The sequence below is a fragment of the Opisthorchis viverrini genome (genome assembly GCF_000715545.1).
Source record: "Opisthorchis viverrini unplaced genomic scaffold opera_v5_106, whole genome shotgun sequence".
Lineage (NCBI taxonomy): Eukaryota > Metazoa > Platyhelminthes > Trematoda > Opisthorchiida > Opisthorchiidae > Opisthorchis > Opisthorchis viverrini.
The window spans coordinates 1122994-1142479 of NW_008751768.1; the positions used below are offsets into that span (position 1 = coordinate 1122994).

The following is a 19486-nucleotide window of genomic DNA, read 5'->3' on the forward strand; positions in this document are numbered from 1 at the left end:
CTCTCTTTATATATATATATATATATATATATATATATATATACACGCATTGGCTAGGGATGCCATCTATTGTTCCGATTCTTACTCATCCCACACTGGCCAACCGAATCCTGAACGCTAATTTTGTCAAAACTTGCCCAGTAAGGTTCAGCCATTAGGATTAGCTTTCTCAAATCCATTTGGATGTGCCATTTCTGGCCTGCAGCTCTGTATGGGTCCTTAAGTCACTCCGCATATTTCATCACGTGTGGACTGACAACCTCTCCCGGTCTACCAATGTTAAATCCTTTACGCCAATCAAAAATATTTCAGCGCCCAAATCTGCTATAGCGTAGAGTAACACTGACTCATTTGACGTGAGTTTTCTCTTCTTATCTTTCCATAATCAACCAGGTTTAAAAGGTTACTCAAGAAATAGTCACTCGCTTCAAAATTAGAAGCCTCCTTCCGAGGGGATTGAGCACATAGGTTCCAAAACTACTATCATTAAAGGTATTCGACTGAGTTAGCTTCTGCCAATCCTCTTCCTAATTCTTTATCATGCTGGCGTCTTTGTTTTCCAGGCCGTCCCTACAATGTGGTTATTCATTGTTGAATTACTCTTTCCACTTCCTTCTTCCCCCGAGCGGTCACACTTTGGAGCTTGTAGCTACAATATGAATCCTTCTTCTTACAATACACAGCTTTTGAAAAGGCGTGCTACCATGCATAAATTTAACTGTGCAAGGTTTTTATAGTGTTGTCTTTATTTCCGTTTCATACAGGGGGTCCCTGCTGACTGACCTCTAATTCTTCTTCAAACCAAGTCTACACTCCATAGAAAATATCTCCAAAGATTAACATTGTCGTAGATAGACTGTGGTTTCGAGTAAAATCATCCCCCCCAAAGATGTCACGTTTCTAATCAATTTACTATGAGGATGTACGGAGTCATTCTTTACTTGGGGAAAATGATTGACGAGATAAAATATTCAAAAAGTCGTTCAGCTGTAACACCCTTCCGGTGCCTAGCTGTCATGCTACCCGAGGGCCGGGATACTGTCAGGCTGTCCAAGCCTATACAGGGGAAGTCGAGAGGTAGAGGTCGGGTTCGAACCACGAGACAAAGAACTAGATGGAGGCGGAAACAGATGCAAACGGACTTTACACCAAAGCGACTTAATCAGACTGCTGGTCAGCCGCCCGCAGCCAAATTCTTGTGTCCAAATACAGGTTAGGAGGCCACCGGTTCGAAACTATCTGCAGTTTGGTAAGACGAGTATTGCTAAACACTCGCAATGAGGACAAAACAGTCGCACAGTCCATCTCGGATCTCCAGCATAGACCGGTTTCATCTACAGGACGAAATCTCTATTGAAAATTCCAAAATATCACATCAACCATCTACAAGTAGCTCGAAGGGTGAGTGAAACTTCGTAAATGAGTGACGCACATGGATTGAATAGTAGAGTGAAACGGTTACTGGGCTGTCAAAGGGTTTTCAGCAATCCTATGAGTAGTGTGTCCTGCTAAGGAAGCTTCCATGCCACCCAAATTTTCGGCAAATGCCAGATTCATCCCACTAGGGAGTACCACTGCCCAATTCGGGATCATTCTCCCCCCATAAATCTTACATCGACAGATAGTATCCAAAAAAGTGATGCACCTCTTTGGCCCCGAAAATTCCCACCGTCAAGATGTAACTTGGATCTTGCTACGTTGCCATTGCATAGCTAAACTCGCTTCTTCTGTCCGATTTCCGCAATCAATCAGTTAACTGACCCAGCTATGCTTTCTTAGGCATCTTCATCAAGTTTCACTTCTTGGCAGAGGAACATAAATATTGCCCCCTTATGTTCCCACAGAGCTGCCAAATCCTGTTTCCAAATACAAGAGTCGAGTTAACACGTTCATCTGCATCCGTCACACTACACTCGTGCACTACTGAATTTTCCAGAGCTGATGCAGTTTCGTTCATGTTTTCCATTCGGTATCTGTAATCTGTGCCGTCACACTGGATAGGCAATGTCACCTGTGGTTTGTACTGAGGCGCGTATTCCCCTAATCCTCCACAAAGGAGTCTCTTAGTATAGGTCCTACCATTCTCTTTTGACTATTACACACTACAAAAATCAGCAGCAAATGCGGCACAACTCTAGTAATCTGCTGCCACCGAGCAGGCTGTTATGTCTAAAACGGGTGTTACAAAGCCAACGTCAAAGAACTCACCTCAAAAAGTACTGAATCACTCGAGAGAGTGCCGCTTCTGGCATATTATATCGTTTGGATAATAAGGCTTCAATCACTAACGAGCGTGGAATACTGAAATCTTCCTCAAGCGTCAGAGCTAGAGCAACGGCAGCGAATCGGGATTTCAGTGTGGCTTTTTTGATCAAATGAGCAAGAATCACTCCCTCGGTTTTGGACATGTCGGACTGAAACGAAATAGAAACTGGGGTACAGTATGTTGGGAAACAGATGAGTGGATGGAAGCAGTAGATTAGCAAGTTTGTTTACGCTGGGACGAATTCACACAAAATATTGTCTGAGCTGAATGGATTACCCTCACGTCAAGGTTGTCTAACAAACCGGCCAAAATGAATTGACAATTTGCACTCTTGTGGAATATGCGCAATGGAGAGGGATAAACCGACGAGTTGAGAACAAAATATACTGCCCAAGCGGTTTTAATGTTCCGTACCTAGCGAAGAACGAGTAACAAGTAGTTAATGAGCATTTGAAGTCGATAAAAAATGCGGCTGATCACCAATTTGTTCAAAAGCCCTATATTTAGACGATGAGACTTTAGCTTCGAACGGATCCCCCGAAGACAGGCAGTGTTCCTTCTTTCACCATTCACCATCCGCGCCTGTCACATAGATCGAATAAGCACCCGTAGTCTCTCATGAAGCCGTGACTAACTGGTTACTGTAACTGGTTACTACCTTTGGCGAGATGCCATTTTTTCCAACCCTTCAACGTTGTTGTTTATTATCCGGAAGACAGTCGTAAGCCGCAGACCTCGCCATGGATAACACCAAAACTACTGTTTGCACAGTATAGTATAGTATCAGCACTGTCGTCAGTCGCCCGCAGCCGTATAACGACTATCCAACGTGCAGGTAACTAAAGACTACGGTTTCCTACGCGGTTAGTGAATGCTAAGGTTGTTGCATGTGAAGATAACTTCAGTGTGAGAGTATCTGCACGAACGAATTTCCTGTGCTTTGCGTGTGAAAAAGAGTTGCGTTTATTATTAGTGGCTCTGTCTTCAAAGTTTCTCGGTGTCGCACCACATTGCACAGAAATCCGCCGCGACAAACGAATGAGCATCTCCCTTTTCATGTCAATTGGTCCCACTCAATGTTATAATCTGACTTCTGACTATTAATAATTTCAACTTAGAAAAGATCACAGAACGAAAACCCTCTGACTAGTAAACAGTCATCAGTCGAATAATGGCCGAAAGAGACAATCGGCGCAACGAATGAAGTGCGCATCCTTGTCTCCCGTATGAGTGATTTTAAGTATCGAGTTCATCTGTTTGTGTAAATGCAACACTCTACTCATGAAGTAGCTGAAAACTACTCGGCAGTCTATGACCGGTTTCACCCTTCTGGGGCCCACCAAGTAGGCGCAGTTCCTAAGTTTCCGTCAAGCTTTTGTCCTACTTGAGCCCAAATTGCACAAACTCGACAAATACACCCATTTCGCATCAATATTTTTTTCTATACGTAAACCGTCCATACAAATTCACCCTTAAGAGCACCTTTGTAGGGGCATAGCGATCACATCGCCGAAAATGCTGCGACAGGCAGACGGAAATATTATGTGCTACTTTACTTGATATAAGTAGCTCCGGAAATGGCTGAAAATGCTGCAGTCTCCACCGCAAAATGTCGCCAGAGCAGCGAATCACAGCATTGATCGCGTTGTGCTTGCAAATGAGGACTATTTCGGATAAACCAGCTGTTGATTTTCAAAATGGTCTGTTATCAGATGACGTAAGCTGTGAATAATTAAGTCGTCATAATATGGATCATCTAAGCGGAAAGTAACCGTTTGCATAAATCCATGGTCCGTCCTGACTGGGTGTCCCTTTGTTCTCTTGATAGACGGCAATCGGGTTTCTGCCCAATCGCATGGTAAGTGTCGGTCAGCCAAAAAGCACGATATTCTGCGGAGATAAAAAACGTTTGGTCTACATGGCATGGACAGCTGCTAGCAAGACCATGGAAAAGAATTTCTATAGGCAGTATAGTGATAGTTCTGGAAGCACTCACTGCAACGGAGAAGTTTTGAAACGACAGCATACAAAACAGACGATAAAGACATGCGGGACCACACGCAGTCACCAGATTTTCCCGTAGTTCAGATTGAGACATGGTCTTTCACAAGGATAATGAAGCCATACATACCGCCTAACTAATAATATCATAGTCGTCATCCTATGGTACCAACTTACTAGACGCGCCGTTTCAAAGTTCGAATACGAAACCAACTCGCTTATCTAAGACCACTCTCCATACACTCGCCAGTTCCACACCCTCGATTCTATTCACGCTACGATGCTTGGTAGTTTACACCACCTCGGTTATCAGCCGCTGTGGTGCGAATCGCAGTCCCTGTCTGAAAACTTCCACATTCTCCAGATCTACTCTATGTCCTGTGTCTAAAGTATGTGCCGCCATCGCTGAGTCTTTGATCTGCGTTTAGTATTCTTCGAATTTCTTGGTGGTCTGTTTATCCTCCGTATGGAAAGCGGTCTTAGATAAACCGAGTTGACACCTGACTGTGTGGTTGTCAATGCGCATATAATCACTAGCAAAACAGTGGATGGGAATTCCAACCCGACCAAAAGTCACGGAATCCTCCTCTCGTACAAAACTACCATAGTACTAACCCATCCATACAGGCGGACGAAAAGTGCCGATGACGTTCAAGAGCGATCGGCACATGAACTAGAAGCACTAGACCCTAAGCCGAACCCAAATCCCTTTAGGTTTCCCAACCCACCCCACCCTAACATACAAAATCCCTTGGCCGACACCTAACACAGATTTTGCCTGGCTTAGCTGATTGGTTCTTCCTTCCACCTTAAATCTCAACCAACCTCGTAACCTAGTCATTCGGCCTGACGAAGCTTTTGTGTCAATAAATAAATCCACCAATTGTTACCAAACTTTTCCGAAAACAATAGCGTAACTATTCTTGATAGTACTGTGTCCGATTTACACCAGCACTGTTCATATAGGGGGTAAACCAAGTTGCAAACACATGGTCACACATAAACTGCAGAAACACCCAGCTGGATTCTAGTACCAGATGTTCTCGAAAACGCACAGAATCCAGCTCTACCTTCGCAGTGAGTGAGTAGGAAGTAGAAACCGGTTTGAGAACTACACCTTCGGATGCACCAAACAGCATGTCTGGCGACTACTTACAACATCCACCCTGGAAAATGTTGTTCGCGAGCTGTGATGTGTTCGGTAATTGACAGCAGATTATGCGGTCACATCGAAGAGCCGCTTTCAAGGTGCAAGGGAAACAACTTGCAAGGGGGTATTCAATTTGTTTAGATTTTATGCTTTTTGCTAAGGAGACGGGATACTGTACCTGTATCCAAGGAAGGAAGACCCCAGAAACGAATTCTTCAGCACGGAACATTGAAGCGATTAGAGCCTCAAACATGTGAACAGACAGTCGCCGATTCTCCTCGATGTCTTGCTTGACCTTGGGTAGAAGGTAATTTTCATAGAAACTGAAAAGAAAAACGAATGGATTAAATGAGAGAGCATGAACACGTTCCCGGGATATTTATATGCGAAGTAAGTGCCCTACAAGCTAAAAGTTAGCAGCAGAGATTTGGTGAGGCAACGTGTATCACTTTGATCACCATTGACAGAAAACAACAGATTGGACATCGATGTACCCATATCTCTCTGCTCTAGTATGCTATAAATGTGTTGCTACATGCGAGTAATCGACTACCACAACCAACCGTTGAATACCAATTCGCTGTTTGAGAAGTTTTTAAACTCAGACTGGTCATTAATTTTGGGTGAGGAAGTGACTCGATTTTCTCACTCAATACTTTGCATATCACAAAGTGGATCCCAAGATGGGTGGTAAGCCAGGTGAGTTCAGAAATGCGTTTCCACAAAATAACTCGAGTTCAGCATTGTGGAAAGTAAAACACAGGTCCAGGCGATGAAAACCTAGAGTGGGGCAGTCTTACTGTTGCCATTAGCATGTTTCTGTGAGCCCGGTCGCAGATCTTTGGAAGCACACCACACAAACTATCCATACAGTAAAATTCGGATCTAATCCGATGTAAGCGACTTTCCAGCCAGATGCAACAAAGTCATTCGCCCGTACATAGTCCTAGTTTACATACATTATGGAAGCGAAGACGTCCTTTTAAATTCAACTGTTTCAAAACCATTGAGTCTGATCGGATTTTCGGAGAAGTTTGAAAATTTCCACGCAGCTTGCACCCATTCTTCAATAATCACGTATTCGGTTGGCACTAGTAAAATACTTAGTAGTACAGTGGTGGAGAAAAAATGCTTCGTTCGCAACGCTCGGTGGAATGGCTTTCATCTCAAAGAAGCATGACGCTGTTTAACTTGACGGCCTATACCTTTTCCCTACGTTTTTACGCCTATTTGGGGTACCGGCAAAGTGGAACATCGACAGGAAACCTACATGAGATTGTTCTGACTCGTCAGAACAGCCAGGATTATTACCCAAACGAATGCTGGATGGTTACCCACGTAGTTGTTCGCAAAAAAGGCAGCTTAACTGCTTAGTTCGGACACCGTATACTCGCCTAGGACTTATACAGCTGATTCCAGCTATAGTTACGAAAAACGTAAGGTTGAACAGCTCTTTCCCCACCCACACTGGCCAAACCCTGCAACCGTAAAACAATAGACTCATTCCATAGTCTGATACCCAAGTCTTTTGTGACTAAATGATATGCCTTTTTCAAGCCCTAAGTGGTAAATGTGATTCTGGACATTGAGATCTACTTGTTGATCACATAGTTCATCACGGTCAGATGTAATGAAACACTTGAAATAGGTATACTGTTCCAAAACCTCCCGATCCGGCCCTTGACTACTCAGAAAACTTTCAGCATGACTATGCACTTTGTGGGGGCGAAGTACATACCAAGAGATGGTATGATCGTTTTTTCTCCTTTTTACAAATCAGAAAAATATAATTTGCTTATCTAAGGCCGACAAGAATCTTTCTTGCAGATCTGGATTTCGAAGACTCTCGATGGTCCGCCACATTATCCAATCAATCATGAACGTAAAGATAAACGAAGAGAGTGAACGCAGTTGCCGGACATTGTTTGTGGGGTTCGCAATACAGTCACACGCCCACAAGTTTGTGAGAACAGAGAGTACGTGGCATTTATGGTCTCTGGGATGGATTTATGTTTGGGACGAACAGGACAGAACAGGACGCACTTTTGAAGTCAAGGGACACAAAGATGGTACGGCGCCCACACGCATGTTGTTGCAGTATCACACGAGACATTCTAAAGATGTGGTCCACACAACCTCTTCCACGCCGAAACCTTGTTTCTTCTCTCAGGTCATAGCTTCACATGCTCCCCGAAATAAGCTGCACAGAGTGAAGACAATGATTCTGCGAATATTACTCTACGGGACCGATCTGTTCTGCTTGACACGCTTGTCCACCAAGGAATGCCCCGTAAGTTTGTAAACATAATACGTTCTTTGTATTCTCAGACTTCCGGACGTGTGAGAGTGTACGGAAAGCCTATGCCTGACTATCGCCTGCCGAAGAGAGTGCTGTTTTCCATGCTCAATTCTGCGGAAGCAGAGAGTAGTCTGTCAGGGGCAGCTGTTTGAACAGGATCAAAAAGACCAGGAGAGCTTTTGTCAAATTGGTTCACCTGCGGCACAGATGGGACATGACCTAAGAAGAATTTCCGTGTTTTACTATAGGTGTCTCCGGAGTTCAAGTCTGATGGATCAGTAGTGAAGTATGTCGAAAGCTTTTAGAAGAAACAACTCGCCCACGATAAACGAGCTGATGGCACTTCATATGTTGCACTGGTTTGGTTACCTGCTCCTTATACCAGTAGACTAACTTCTTACGCACAATCAGCCAGAGGGTGGAAACAAGCCAATAATGGTTAAGCGACGACTTGACAGCCAAGTATGGAGGCCAGTGCCAGAAAACTCAGTGCGCTGGTCATTGGTACCTCTTTGGATAGTTGGAGGTTCTTACCGACATGGCGGTGCCAAGAAAACCAGTAGTGGTGTTGTATCCATTCTCTTGCTCTTAGCAAGTATTTCTTAAACGTCCTTTTGTAACCCAATAATCTTGCAACTACCTCCCGCTGCCCCAAGCTGCGGCGACCCGAACTACCGTACACAGGTACACAGTTCAGGGTTATCAAAGCGAAATGATAGAAGCGAAGTCATAGAACCTTTACAGAGTTGCCTGCTTGCTTCCTTTCCTCACTTCTATGGAACTGAAAGATTTCGTGATAGGTACATATGCTCTTCTTCACCTGATCATTCGCCGAGTTGCATCGCATTCTTGACAAGTTGGAATACGTGTCCGGGCCTCGAATAAATGAATGTTGCTCGAGCTTCAGGCTTTAAGCGAATGTGGTTCCGTTGTAACAAAGGCAGAGTGCCAGTAGGAATTTCGGTAAGTTCATCTTACATGAATGTCAGCGACCTTCTTGATCGTCTAGCGAGTTTTGTGAAACTTACGTGCCCTCGGAAAGCGCAAAGGGCAGCGATGGACAAGCTAATCGTCAGAATTCACACAGGTATTCCAAAATGAGGGGCAATTAATAATTGGTTCATACCACCTATATCTGATGGCAATGCTGTGTATCTGTGTATGAGGGGCACCACGAACTTATGCGTACTCGATTGTTTTGGGGTTAATCTGGCTATAACCCTAACCATAGGAGGTGCTCACCGTTGCGCGTGCGTCTCGACAACCACCCAGAATCGTTAGTACTAATTGTTTGGGCATTCATAACCCCGGCAACCACATCTGCAACGGGGTAGTAATCGGTGGCGGCGCTCAAACTCTTTCTAGCGATACAGCAGACAGTCATAAAGTGGCGGTTTTGAAATTGGGACAGTCTTTCCGAAGTCATCAAGTTTAGAATCGCTCTAACCGAAAAAAAGAATAACGATTAACCGACAGTGCTTGGGTGGGTCGTTTTGTTAGCCAATGCTTTCGGGACGAGGAACGTAAGGGGAAACGTTGACTTCTTCAGTAGGTGGTTCACATTCTTGCGAGTCGAATGGCTAGTGCTGGTATCAGTAAGAGTTCCCGTACATCGACGTTACTAGGGTTTGTCTAAAACGTAATGGAGACATGCCCTTAGGATACTAACCAACGTGAAACTGTAACCACGTAACCGAGGTAGATGTTGGCGCGAACAGAAGTACAAACCGGTCCTAAGCACATAGGAGTGCACCAACACTAGCTGTTTTAGACAGGTTTTTAATGCCGGTGGTGCTTCCTCCCTAGCCTTTAAATGCCGAACTGCGACGTAAGGCAACATGTGCCATCTGTCGTTACGATGACGACGCAGGACCATCGGTGAGTATGCGACGAAGTTGAACATAATAAGGGACGAAGTGAGATCAACGAGATCAAAACTGACTACAGGCTACAGAGCGTAAATTAGCAATAAAAGCAGGACCATTTAATGGTGAGAATACACTGACAATTAAGCACGAATGAACCCAACTGTAATGCTGGCTCGTGGCCCTTCGATGCAAACACCTTGACAACCCTGGGGTAGGTATGGATAGTCCATTCAAGTGGTTTCAATATTTCAAGTAAACCCTCCCATCCCGGAAGGTGCGGCAGCATTTTGACCGTTTTCGGTAGCGGACCACTTCGGTAATGCTTCAATACATCGATTAATAATCGGAGGTGTTTGAGTAGCTCTTCCGGAAGTTCCTCTAAATCATCCACACCTTTGAAGTCATCTAGATCACCCGGGATGCTTCCAGAGAAGTGGGAAACTTCTTCTGCAACCTGCCATGAAAATGAAGACGAATGAGACGTGCGATACAGTACAGATCAACATTGGGTTCCAGAAAATAGATACATCAAGAGAAAATTATCATAAAAAAAAGCCAAAGTCGCATAGAAAAAACCTGGCAAAATTTTAGGACTACGATGTGCTCTTTACGTCGTCCAACAACAAACCAGAACATGGTAGTAAGGAGCCTAGGCGACTCCCGCTGCAGCTATCACACAAAACACTGCCGAAACAGGGGACACTATGACGGTACCACAATACAACACACAGCAGAAAAATGAACAGCCAAAATTTCCTATGGAATACAGAGTTTCCTGGGGTTTAAATTATGGGGCGACTTCGTAACTTCGAAGGGCGTGGGGGTTGAAAATCAGGACTGCGAAGCTAGACACTGGTAAAACACCACAGACGTGCAGCAAACAGTCGACTGTTTGAAACTATATAAGGGTTAGCAAAGAAAACGTGACTAGGAAGTGACCGCACTAAAATCTGTGTTCCAAATTTAGCGGCGGAATTTTCACTAGTCTCTGCCAGTCGCTTCTCAAAGCCACCATCAGAAGAGAAAAATGAAGATGACGGTAAGCTTTACTGAAGATCCCCGACCATCACACTTACCCCTGACCCGGAGGACCTGAAAGCCGCAATGTTAATGGATGGTGGAGAGTCCTCAGTAGATCCTTGCCCATCTTTTGCCTCATTTGGAAGACTGTTGCAGACGACTGATATGAACCGATAACAGTGTTCTTTTCGAAGAAAGAGAACACGATGAATACGGCAACTAAAGAGGGGTTTGCTTGTAACAGGTTTTTCAACGTCACTTGTCCTCCGCCACCTTATGGGTGTTCGTGAAGCGCTAGGTCAAGATCGCTAAGTGGCATTACGGCCACATCTTAACAGTCTGTCAGGTGTTAGAGCAACGCCACACGTACAAGCTACCCCAATGCTAGTAGTCCTCAGTAGATCCTTGCCCATCTTTTGCCTCATTTGGAAGACTGTTGCAGACGACTGATATGAACCGATAACAGTGTTCTTTTCGAAGAAAGAGAACACGATGAATACGGCAACTAAAGAGGGGTTTGCTTGTAACAGGTTTTTCAACGTCACTTGTCCTCCGCCACCTTATGGGTGTTCGTGAAGCGCTAGGTCAAGATCGCTAAGTGGCATTACGGCCACATCTTAACAGTCTGTCAGGTGTTAGAGCAACGCCACACGTACAAGCTACCTACACCAATGCTAGTCCCTGCTTTCCCAGACGCACTCGACGCTGCTGCCCAATCAGTTCTTCCTAACACGCTTGCTCAGTTTGCAAATGTAGCGATCCCCTTGATTCTTAGACTTATAAATATATTAATATAATCATTCAGCTGTAACACGCTTTCGGTGCCTAGCTGACATGGCACCTGGGGTAGCATGAGGGCTGGGTTACTGCCAGGTCGCCTTAGCCTGACAGAAGGCCAAGATGCAGATGTCAGGTTCGAACCACGGACCTTCCGGTCAGTAAACTCGCGCTCTAAGCACTGAGCCATCTCGCCCTCAGAGTTGCGGAAGAGTGGGAGTATATGGGGCAAGTATTATGGTAGTGCTACATACTGGCGCCTATAATAGAGTATGCTCCATCAGAGTTTTGGGAACGATCACAACTTTGACGCTTAACGTGGTCGACACGAATTATAGGTCCATATGTCGAGACCGCTCAGGCACCGAAGTAGATAGCTCCGAGCCACATGAAAAACCACGATCTCGAGGCTTACTTCGATCTTGCAGTTTGATGTCTGTCTCCCCTGATATTACCTCACCTTCCTTCTACACCTAGCAGTAGCTGAGGCCTGATGGCTGGTTTGAACGTGATCTTTGTTAGATTGGTTCCCATCCGAAGCAAATAAGTCATAGCCACAGGTCCGCTCTTTGGCCTTAGTGGGTCAGATATTACTCTGTTACCGCATATGTCACGATTCAACGTGGTGATGAATTCTAGCCCGTCTACCTCCGTGATATGTAAAACGACACCTGGAGCTGTCTGATCTAAAGTTTGTTTGTGGATTGACTGCTTCGGCGATGCCGTCATCAAAAAGCTCAAGCGTTTCATGAATTTGAATGTCCCTTGAAAAACTTTCAGTCAGTCCGCACTCGTGTTTCCATATATATCTTCCAAGACGTAAACCATATAATTGCTGGTGTGTATCGGTGGTTGCTTGTCTGACGTTCCAAACACCTTCAAGTAGAAATGCACCCGGTTACGTGTGCTAATCATTCCAACCTACTGTGGCACGCATCCGTGTCCGGTTAAGCTGGCGTTCATGGTGATTTTGATAGTAGGAATATGCAGTTGGGCTCAATATGCTCACCTGATCCTCCAGCGACTTGACCTATACTGTCAAAGAACTCCCTACCCTTCCGCTAACTCCTTCTAAAGTAACATGAGGGTTCACCGTGAAGTAAACTAAAAATTTTGGCAGTTTCACAAAAAGCGCGTTTTCACAGAGAGCCTTCCATACCGAAAACAGTGACAGTATTGTCTATCCCCTACAACAATCCAACACGGTGTATATGTAATACCTAACAATACTTTAACAACAAGGTATAGTAGAATACCCTTCGCTTTATTCAGTATGGGATCCATTGCAAGAACATGTTTACGTCTTGTTCAATTGCCAAAATTATTGGCCGCATATCAACATATATTATCACACAATAAGACATTCTTTTAAAAAATCCAAGGCACGACTAAGGGCTACATTCCGAACATATATATTCATTTCGAGCAGGTTCAAGCTCTGCGTGAGTAAGGCCAGCAGATTAACTAGGTGTTTCGTGCGACACTGCCGCTATGAACATTGTGCAGCCAACAGCAACCAACAAAGAAACTGTTTGCATGAAGTTCGTCAAGTGACCAACCCGATAAGATTCCGCGGAATAAGGTGCTAAAACCGCGACAACGGTGAGTGAGACTCAAGAAAGAAGTTTCGGGGCGTCCTTACCAATGTTCGATGAATATGGACTGCATTGTTCCCTCGCTCATGTTCATGAGAGTCCAGTCTTGCTACGAACAAAATAACCAGGTTTCCCTCTGTCAGTTGTCCCTGGCGTTATCTGGAAACTCCCATCATCAGACATTGCAAAATGGCAGAATTAAGTTGACCTGATGTTACACGTTGCATGAATATAGTGGACGATGACCACCCCAAATGAATCACTCAACATTGCATAATCCTGGTCTATTCATATGCAACTGCATTTGGTCAGAGAATAGTCATACATCTTATGCGACAGATAGTAATGTCTACTAACTAGCATTTTCTCTTCCACTCTCACTGTGCCCATCACGTAGCGTAGTGCAGTTGTGTGACCAGGTTATACTGGGCTAACGGGGCTCTGGTGCCCACTCACTACTTTGCGTAGTTCCCTGTGTGTCCTACTGGTGGATTGTCTTTGAACTTGTCATTTCTCCTTCGGTCGTAGAAGTAAGAACGGAAGTCTGGAAAGCATAACGAATAAAAGCTCATCAAATTCTTATAATGAAGAAGCTTGTTCCATGCGCAGTTACAAATAGATGCGAGAGTATGCCTTGCCGCCAGCTGCACAGACATGTATAATATTTTATAGTACCTCATTGCTCAATGGAAGTTAGTGCATAACTCTTACAAACAGACTTCGTTGTGCATTGATGATCGCCTAGTGAAAGCAGGCCTCGAGTACTGGTGGCATAATGTAAATATATGTTTACTGCAGCACAGAAACTGGAGCTTAATCGAATACGAAAAGCGTTGGTACCGGGGGTGGCTTGTTTCCAAAACACCTAAGGCGTTAGTATTGAGCTGTCTGCGGATTTTGATCAATGTTGCTAAACCGTTTACGTTGAACGCAAGAAAATCCACTGAATAATTTCCAGAAGCTACAGTTTGAAGGTGGGCTCGAACTACCACGAGTTCAAGTATTGTGTCGGCTCCCAGCTACCGAAAAGAAGCACGAAGGCTGAAGTAATGTCAGGCTACTCAAGCCTACACATGAGCAGTCGAAATATCGGAGATGTGTTCGGACAACGGACACTAAGGACATTGATCAGCCGTCATTTCTTGCAACGTCTCCAGCCAAGCCCGGTAGGTCATCACGACCTCATTCCGGAAGGCGGACCGAACAACAACACATTAGATCGTAATCTCCTTGACACCATTCTGCCACACACACATTATTTACCTCGCAGTCTAAGCCATCATGAAGGAAGCACGAAGACAAAACTCGTCTCTGTAGACGACGTTTCGGTAAGCGCAGCAAGTGGAAGAGCCACTGCAACCGGTGCTGGATGTTTCCCGCGACTGAAGTACCTGCTGCAGATCCAGATACCCATTTTCTACTTGTATCGTTACGAATTCGTTAATGACATCCGACAACAACTACGCCTATGAGGCATCGGCGGTCAAAAACTTGAAGACACCCCATGTAAACTGTCTGCAGACGTCATATCTCGCAAACATACAAAAATACGATCCTTACACGTGACATCTGAGGCCCAACAATATGGATTTAGGACGCCACAAGTAACGGGACCCTTTGAGATTCGTGCACTTAGTCCATCAGAAACACATGCCGGGAGTGATACGAATGCGGAGGCACGTAAAATCCTCTACAACCTTCAGTGATTCGCTCATAAAATGTACATTCTGAAGCATGACTATTTTGGTGGTCGAGGGACGTGCAGAAAGGTGGTATGATGGTGGTCAGTTTATTCAACAGGGTTTACGCTTCGCCTTCGTCTTCAAAGATGATGATGATGGTGACTGCGTACTCCAGATCGACAAGTTTTTCACCAGAAACAATATGAAGACCCGGGGGTTTGAAGACCTTCCAGCATTCGCCTCAGCCGCACAAGAATGGAGAGAGTTGACATCCCTCTGTAGGGGAGCTTTTGGGAAGCATACAATATACCTTCACAGACATAGAATTATGTGGACCGTATTTGTTCCACGCCCTTGGGGCAAAGCCTGTTGCGCAAGTGTGCTTAACAGCACTGACCGGTCGATAAAATCAAAATATACCCTTGAAGTCAAGGAATACCAAGATTATTGGTCATCTGTATATACGACATAGCCCTAACACCTGACGGAGTGTGAGGATGTGGTCAACCCAGCCTCCACCCAGTTGACATGCCGCTTGATTCATTGGGGTCAAACTTTTGCGTGATGCCGTAAGACAACCAAGGATCCGTGACCTCTGAAGGCTTGTTGCAAAGGCAGTCGAACCAACACCTCTGTGATTACTACATTCATCGTGAGTACCTCCTTTGAGAACGGGTGCTATTACCGACTTATCCCAGTTATTCGAAACCGTTTTTCTCCCTGACAGACCCGAATACGCTAGTTGTTTCGCTTGACCATCGCTGACTGTGTCAGCTGATATAGGGCACGGCTGTTTCCCGTAGCAAAGGCTTTCTCCATCTCTCGAGCTTTCGATGTCCACCGGAGCTCTCGGTCTTTTCTTAGACTCTTCACTATTTGGCGTTTGAGAGATTTGCGTGCGCCGTCGTACTCGTTGCCTGCTGGTATGGCTTTCCTGGCATCAATCATGGATAACGACCTTGACGACATCCAGTGGTCTTGTGGTCGAATTGGAGAAGTCGGGCAGGAAGCACTGAACGCCGCTAGTATAGCTCCTTTCACATTTTGCCACGCTTCATCCACACGTTCACTGCCACCACAGTACTGGTTTACTGTGGAGAGTTGTTGGGCTAGCTCAGATCGACACTGTTGAGGTACGGTAGTTCTTCGAAGACAGTGGATTGGCATGCTTCTTGCTGACTTACGAGGGCCTGAAGGGAAACGAACTGTCGGGCGTGCAAACACCATGGCGTGATTGGAATCAAGTGGTGTGCCCCAGAAGGAACGGCAGTCTTGAATTGTGGCTCTCCACCGGTGGCTGATGGCCACATGGTCCAACTGGGTCCACGGTTGATTTGCAGTTGGTGGCCGCCAGGTTAAGCGGTGCGAACGTTTATATTGAAAAGTCGTACTTGCTAGAAACAGCTCATGATCAGCACACAGCTGAAGGAGTCGATCTCCGTTGTCTGTGCGGCGAGCATCGACTCCGAATCGACCACCCGAATGTGATTCCAAGGAGCCCATACGACCTACTTGAGCATTCATATCGCCTGCAAGGATCACGATGTCAGTGCATTTTGCTTGACGAATGAGTCCGGATAGCTCTCGATAGAAAGTATCCTTCTCCACCTCAGAACTGCAGTCCGTTGGGGAATAAGCCGACACTACAAACAGGCACCGCTTTTTATGCCGAGGCATTGAGGTTGATTGAACTAGATAACCGGATGGCGCAAAGATGACTGTTCACTGGGATCCACTCCAGCAAAGCGCGTTCAGCTCAGGGGCTGAGTGCAACTCCCACGTCATACATTCCACGAGCCACCAATTCTGGGTCACCGGACACACGGAGGGAGAAATGTGAAAGAGCTGGATTCATTTTTGGCGTTCTGAGATGCATAACCACGCTGTTTCGGAGACACAGCATACATCAAATTTACAGGAGTATAAGGTCTCAGCAAGCATTGCCTGTTTGCCTATTTTACATAGAGTACGAACGTTAAAAGCTCCTATATAGAAAGGATCTCGTGGATTTAGAAGGATGCTATTTTGTTTATCGTTGGTAGGCAGCGAGGAGCATAAGGCTCTTCGGTCAGATTACTGACAGTCAAATGACCCAGCGACGTTTGCTTGTGTAGTGGGAAGGGATTGGAAAGGGACATCGATGGACACCGAACTGCGTGGGCAAAGGATACTTCCCGGTTACCCAGGCCGAGGAAGGGGGTTTGGTTGAGGTAGCCCACCTTGAGCCTTTGACTCAAAAGTTTGACCCACGAGACAGCGGGTAGTAGGGTTTCTTTGGGGACTCTGCTCGGAGCCGATGACTCAATAGTCTGACCTGCTCGGTTGCAAGGGGTTGGCCCAACCTGAGGGCGCAGGGATTAAGACATTACTGTCTCATTCCTGATGCGGCTGAGCACAACAGATGCCTTTTGATCAGCACCCGACTCTTTGATTTTAAAAGTATTTCGACCGAATTGGGTAATGCGCCGGCGGTCACGGTCAGTTGTTGGACAATCGGAGTGTGTGGGTTTTAGGGCCGATCTTTTCTAAGCCGTCTTTCCTCGGGGGAAGGCAACATCGCTGGACATGCTGGTCGCCTGGGGAAAACGTCGAGGCAGCTTTAGGTCGGGTCACATGCAGCAGCCACATACGTGATCCAGCAAGGATAGGTAGGACCACGGCATTATACTCTCTAATCTCGACAGTCAAGCTAACGTCATTTTGAAGCCACAAATGTCGGAAGAAGCAAATCGCTGCCATCGGATCCCCTATTCAAGAGTGCTTCCTTTGGGTGGCATGGCAACTGCGCATCAAAAGGCTGTTACAGCTGAGCGATCTAGAGGCTGAGTTGATGAGGCCCAGCTGAACTGCTCTTGGGTGTTCAGCCCATTGTTTAAAGCGACGTTTCTGTGAATGAACTGAGGTTCCGTCCTTTTTTGGAGATCTTTCCACTACCTTCCTCGGACCAGTAGGTCGGATACTCCGGAACATGGTGCGATTGTCCCCCATTGGAAAGCTCTGTCCATTTCCAGGACTTTTGCGATCGACCAGGGCTGTCAGTCTTAAGCTTCTCCTTGTTTGGCGCTTGAAGGCATTAGGGTCGTTTGTCGCTGGCTTCAACTAAAGATTCTGATCGTGATAAGATCTAGTGTTCACTGGGGTATACGAGCGTCCTTGGACAGGCCACTGCATCAACCGTGAGAGGCAACCATCAACGAGTATCCAATCACGTAGACACTTCCGCTCCGTCGCTCAATTCACCATCCAAGCATGTCCAACAGCAGCGGCCTTTGCATCACCAGAGATGTGGAGCTGGAACATGGAAGACAGCGAGGGGGCAGTCAGTTCAATCACCAAACTTCCGTTCTGTATCCTTGTTTCTAACACAGCATACGAGCGTACGACCAAGTCACCTGTTGTCCTGTTTGTTTTAGTGAGCGAACATCAAGGGCGGCTTAGCAAGCAGCCTCTCGAGGTTTGAAAACAGACTCCGATGGGTTTGGGGTTGTTACTGAAGTCAGGCGGAATCTGCAGCTGAGCCCGATGTATGGCGAACAAAGCAGTCAGTTACAGTGCTAAGACCTGCAGTGTATTAAATTCAGTGGTAGGGTGAAGGAAGGAGAGGCGCTGAAAAAGGGAGGCGTCCGCAGTAGCATTTTTTTGTTTACCCACCACGCTGCATACAGCATATGGATAACTGGTTGATAACCAATATGGAATGCTAATATTTTTGGTTGCGACGCTCATAGTTGCAATCAGGATGGGATAGTGCCCTGGCACCCGTACCTATGCACTAGGGCTATGGTCCACAGCAATATCTGGCTGAAAAGCCTGACCGCAAGGCAGCGGGTGGGTTCCGGATCCTATTACTTGATAACCAATATGGAATGCTAATATTTTTGGTTGCGACGCTCATAGTTGCAATCAGGATGGGATAGTGCCCTGGCACCCGTACCTATGCACTAGGGCTATGGTCCACAGCAATATCTGGCTGAAAAGCCTGACCGCAAGGCAGCGGGTGGGTTCCGGAATCCTATTACAGGAACAAAAGTTTTTCAAGGATCAAATCGCGGCGACATTGTTCAGCCCGTGAATTCTATGCAAGAGGCCACCGAAGTTCAGGTCGTACTCAAGTAACATAATGTCACACGGCGATCAGATTCCCCGGTGTGGGAGGTATAATCGTGGTGGAAGGGACCCAAAGTGCGGATATATTCACCAACCTTTAGTTTCGCGTCTTCCAAATTTTTCTGGAGTTGGGAAATGTACTCATTATTAGCATCCGCATGTCCAAAAAATTTCTCCCATTCAGCTCGATGTTCTTCTGGGACCTGGAAAACATTTCATGATTCGACAAGAATTATACATACCTCGCTGGTTGGTAAATCTAAGAAATCCTGCTCACCAGCAGACTCATTCGAATCCTCAGACTCTGATCCTGCTTGCTGACTGCGCTGCAACCTCGAACGCTTGAACGAAATTTCCTCCCTAAAAATCCATTACAACTTCAATTAGGGATTACTTCTCGGTATTCTCACGAAGCAATTTTTGTATCTTTACCACATCGCGACCACTGATGACCTAGGCTATTTCAGAGCAACATACTGGAACATACATTGGCATCCGTTTCTCGCGTCCTTGACCTTTTAGATCTCTTCATCAGGAAAGCGATGTGACGCAAGGGCTTAAAACGACACCAGGTAGCGGACCCAATAGAACTCACGGTCTTGATTGGTTGGTGTACATGGATTCACGGATTGGTACGGAGGAACGAGGATTAGCCAACACTTCCCGAATCCGGTTTGTTCTTGTCGTTCATATGAAAGTCGCAGGTGAAAGAATGGTGTAG

At 45.8% G+C, this 19486-nt stretch overlaps 1 protein-coding gene across 1 annotated transcript in view; it reads right to left on the minus strand.

Annotated features, from left to right (window-relative positions):
• The window catches only part of T265_13857 (hypothetical protein), a gene marked incomplete at both ends in the record, with an annotated part of 20589 nt that extends 1464 nt beyond the window's left edge, over positions 1-19125 (minus strand). The window contains 5 exons of the mRNA XM_009170870.1: positions 2209-2414; positions 5596-5740; positions 15569-16301; positions 18767-18968; positions 19008-19125. Coding sequence (XP_009169134.1) covers positions 2209-2414; positions 5596-5740; positions 15569-16301; positions 18767-18968; positions 19008-19124 — 1403 coding nt within the window. The remainder of the gene's footprint in view (positions 1-2208; positions 2415-5595; positions 5741-15568; positions 16302-18766; positions 18969-19007) is intronic.
• Between the last annotated feature and the right edge of the window lie 361 nt (positions 19126-19486).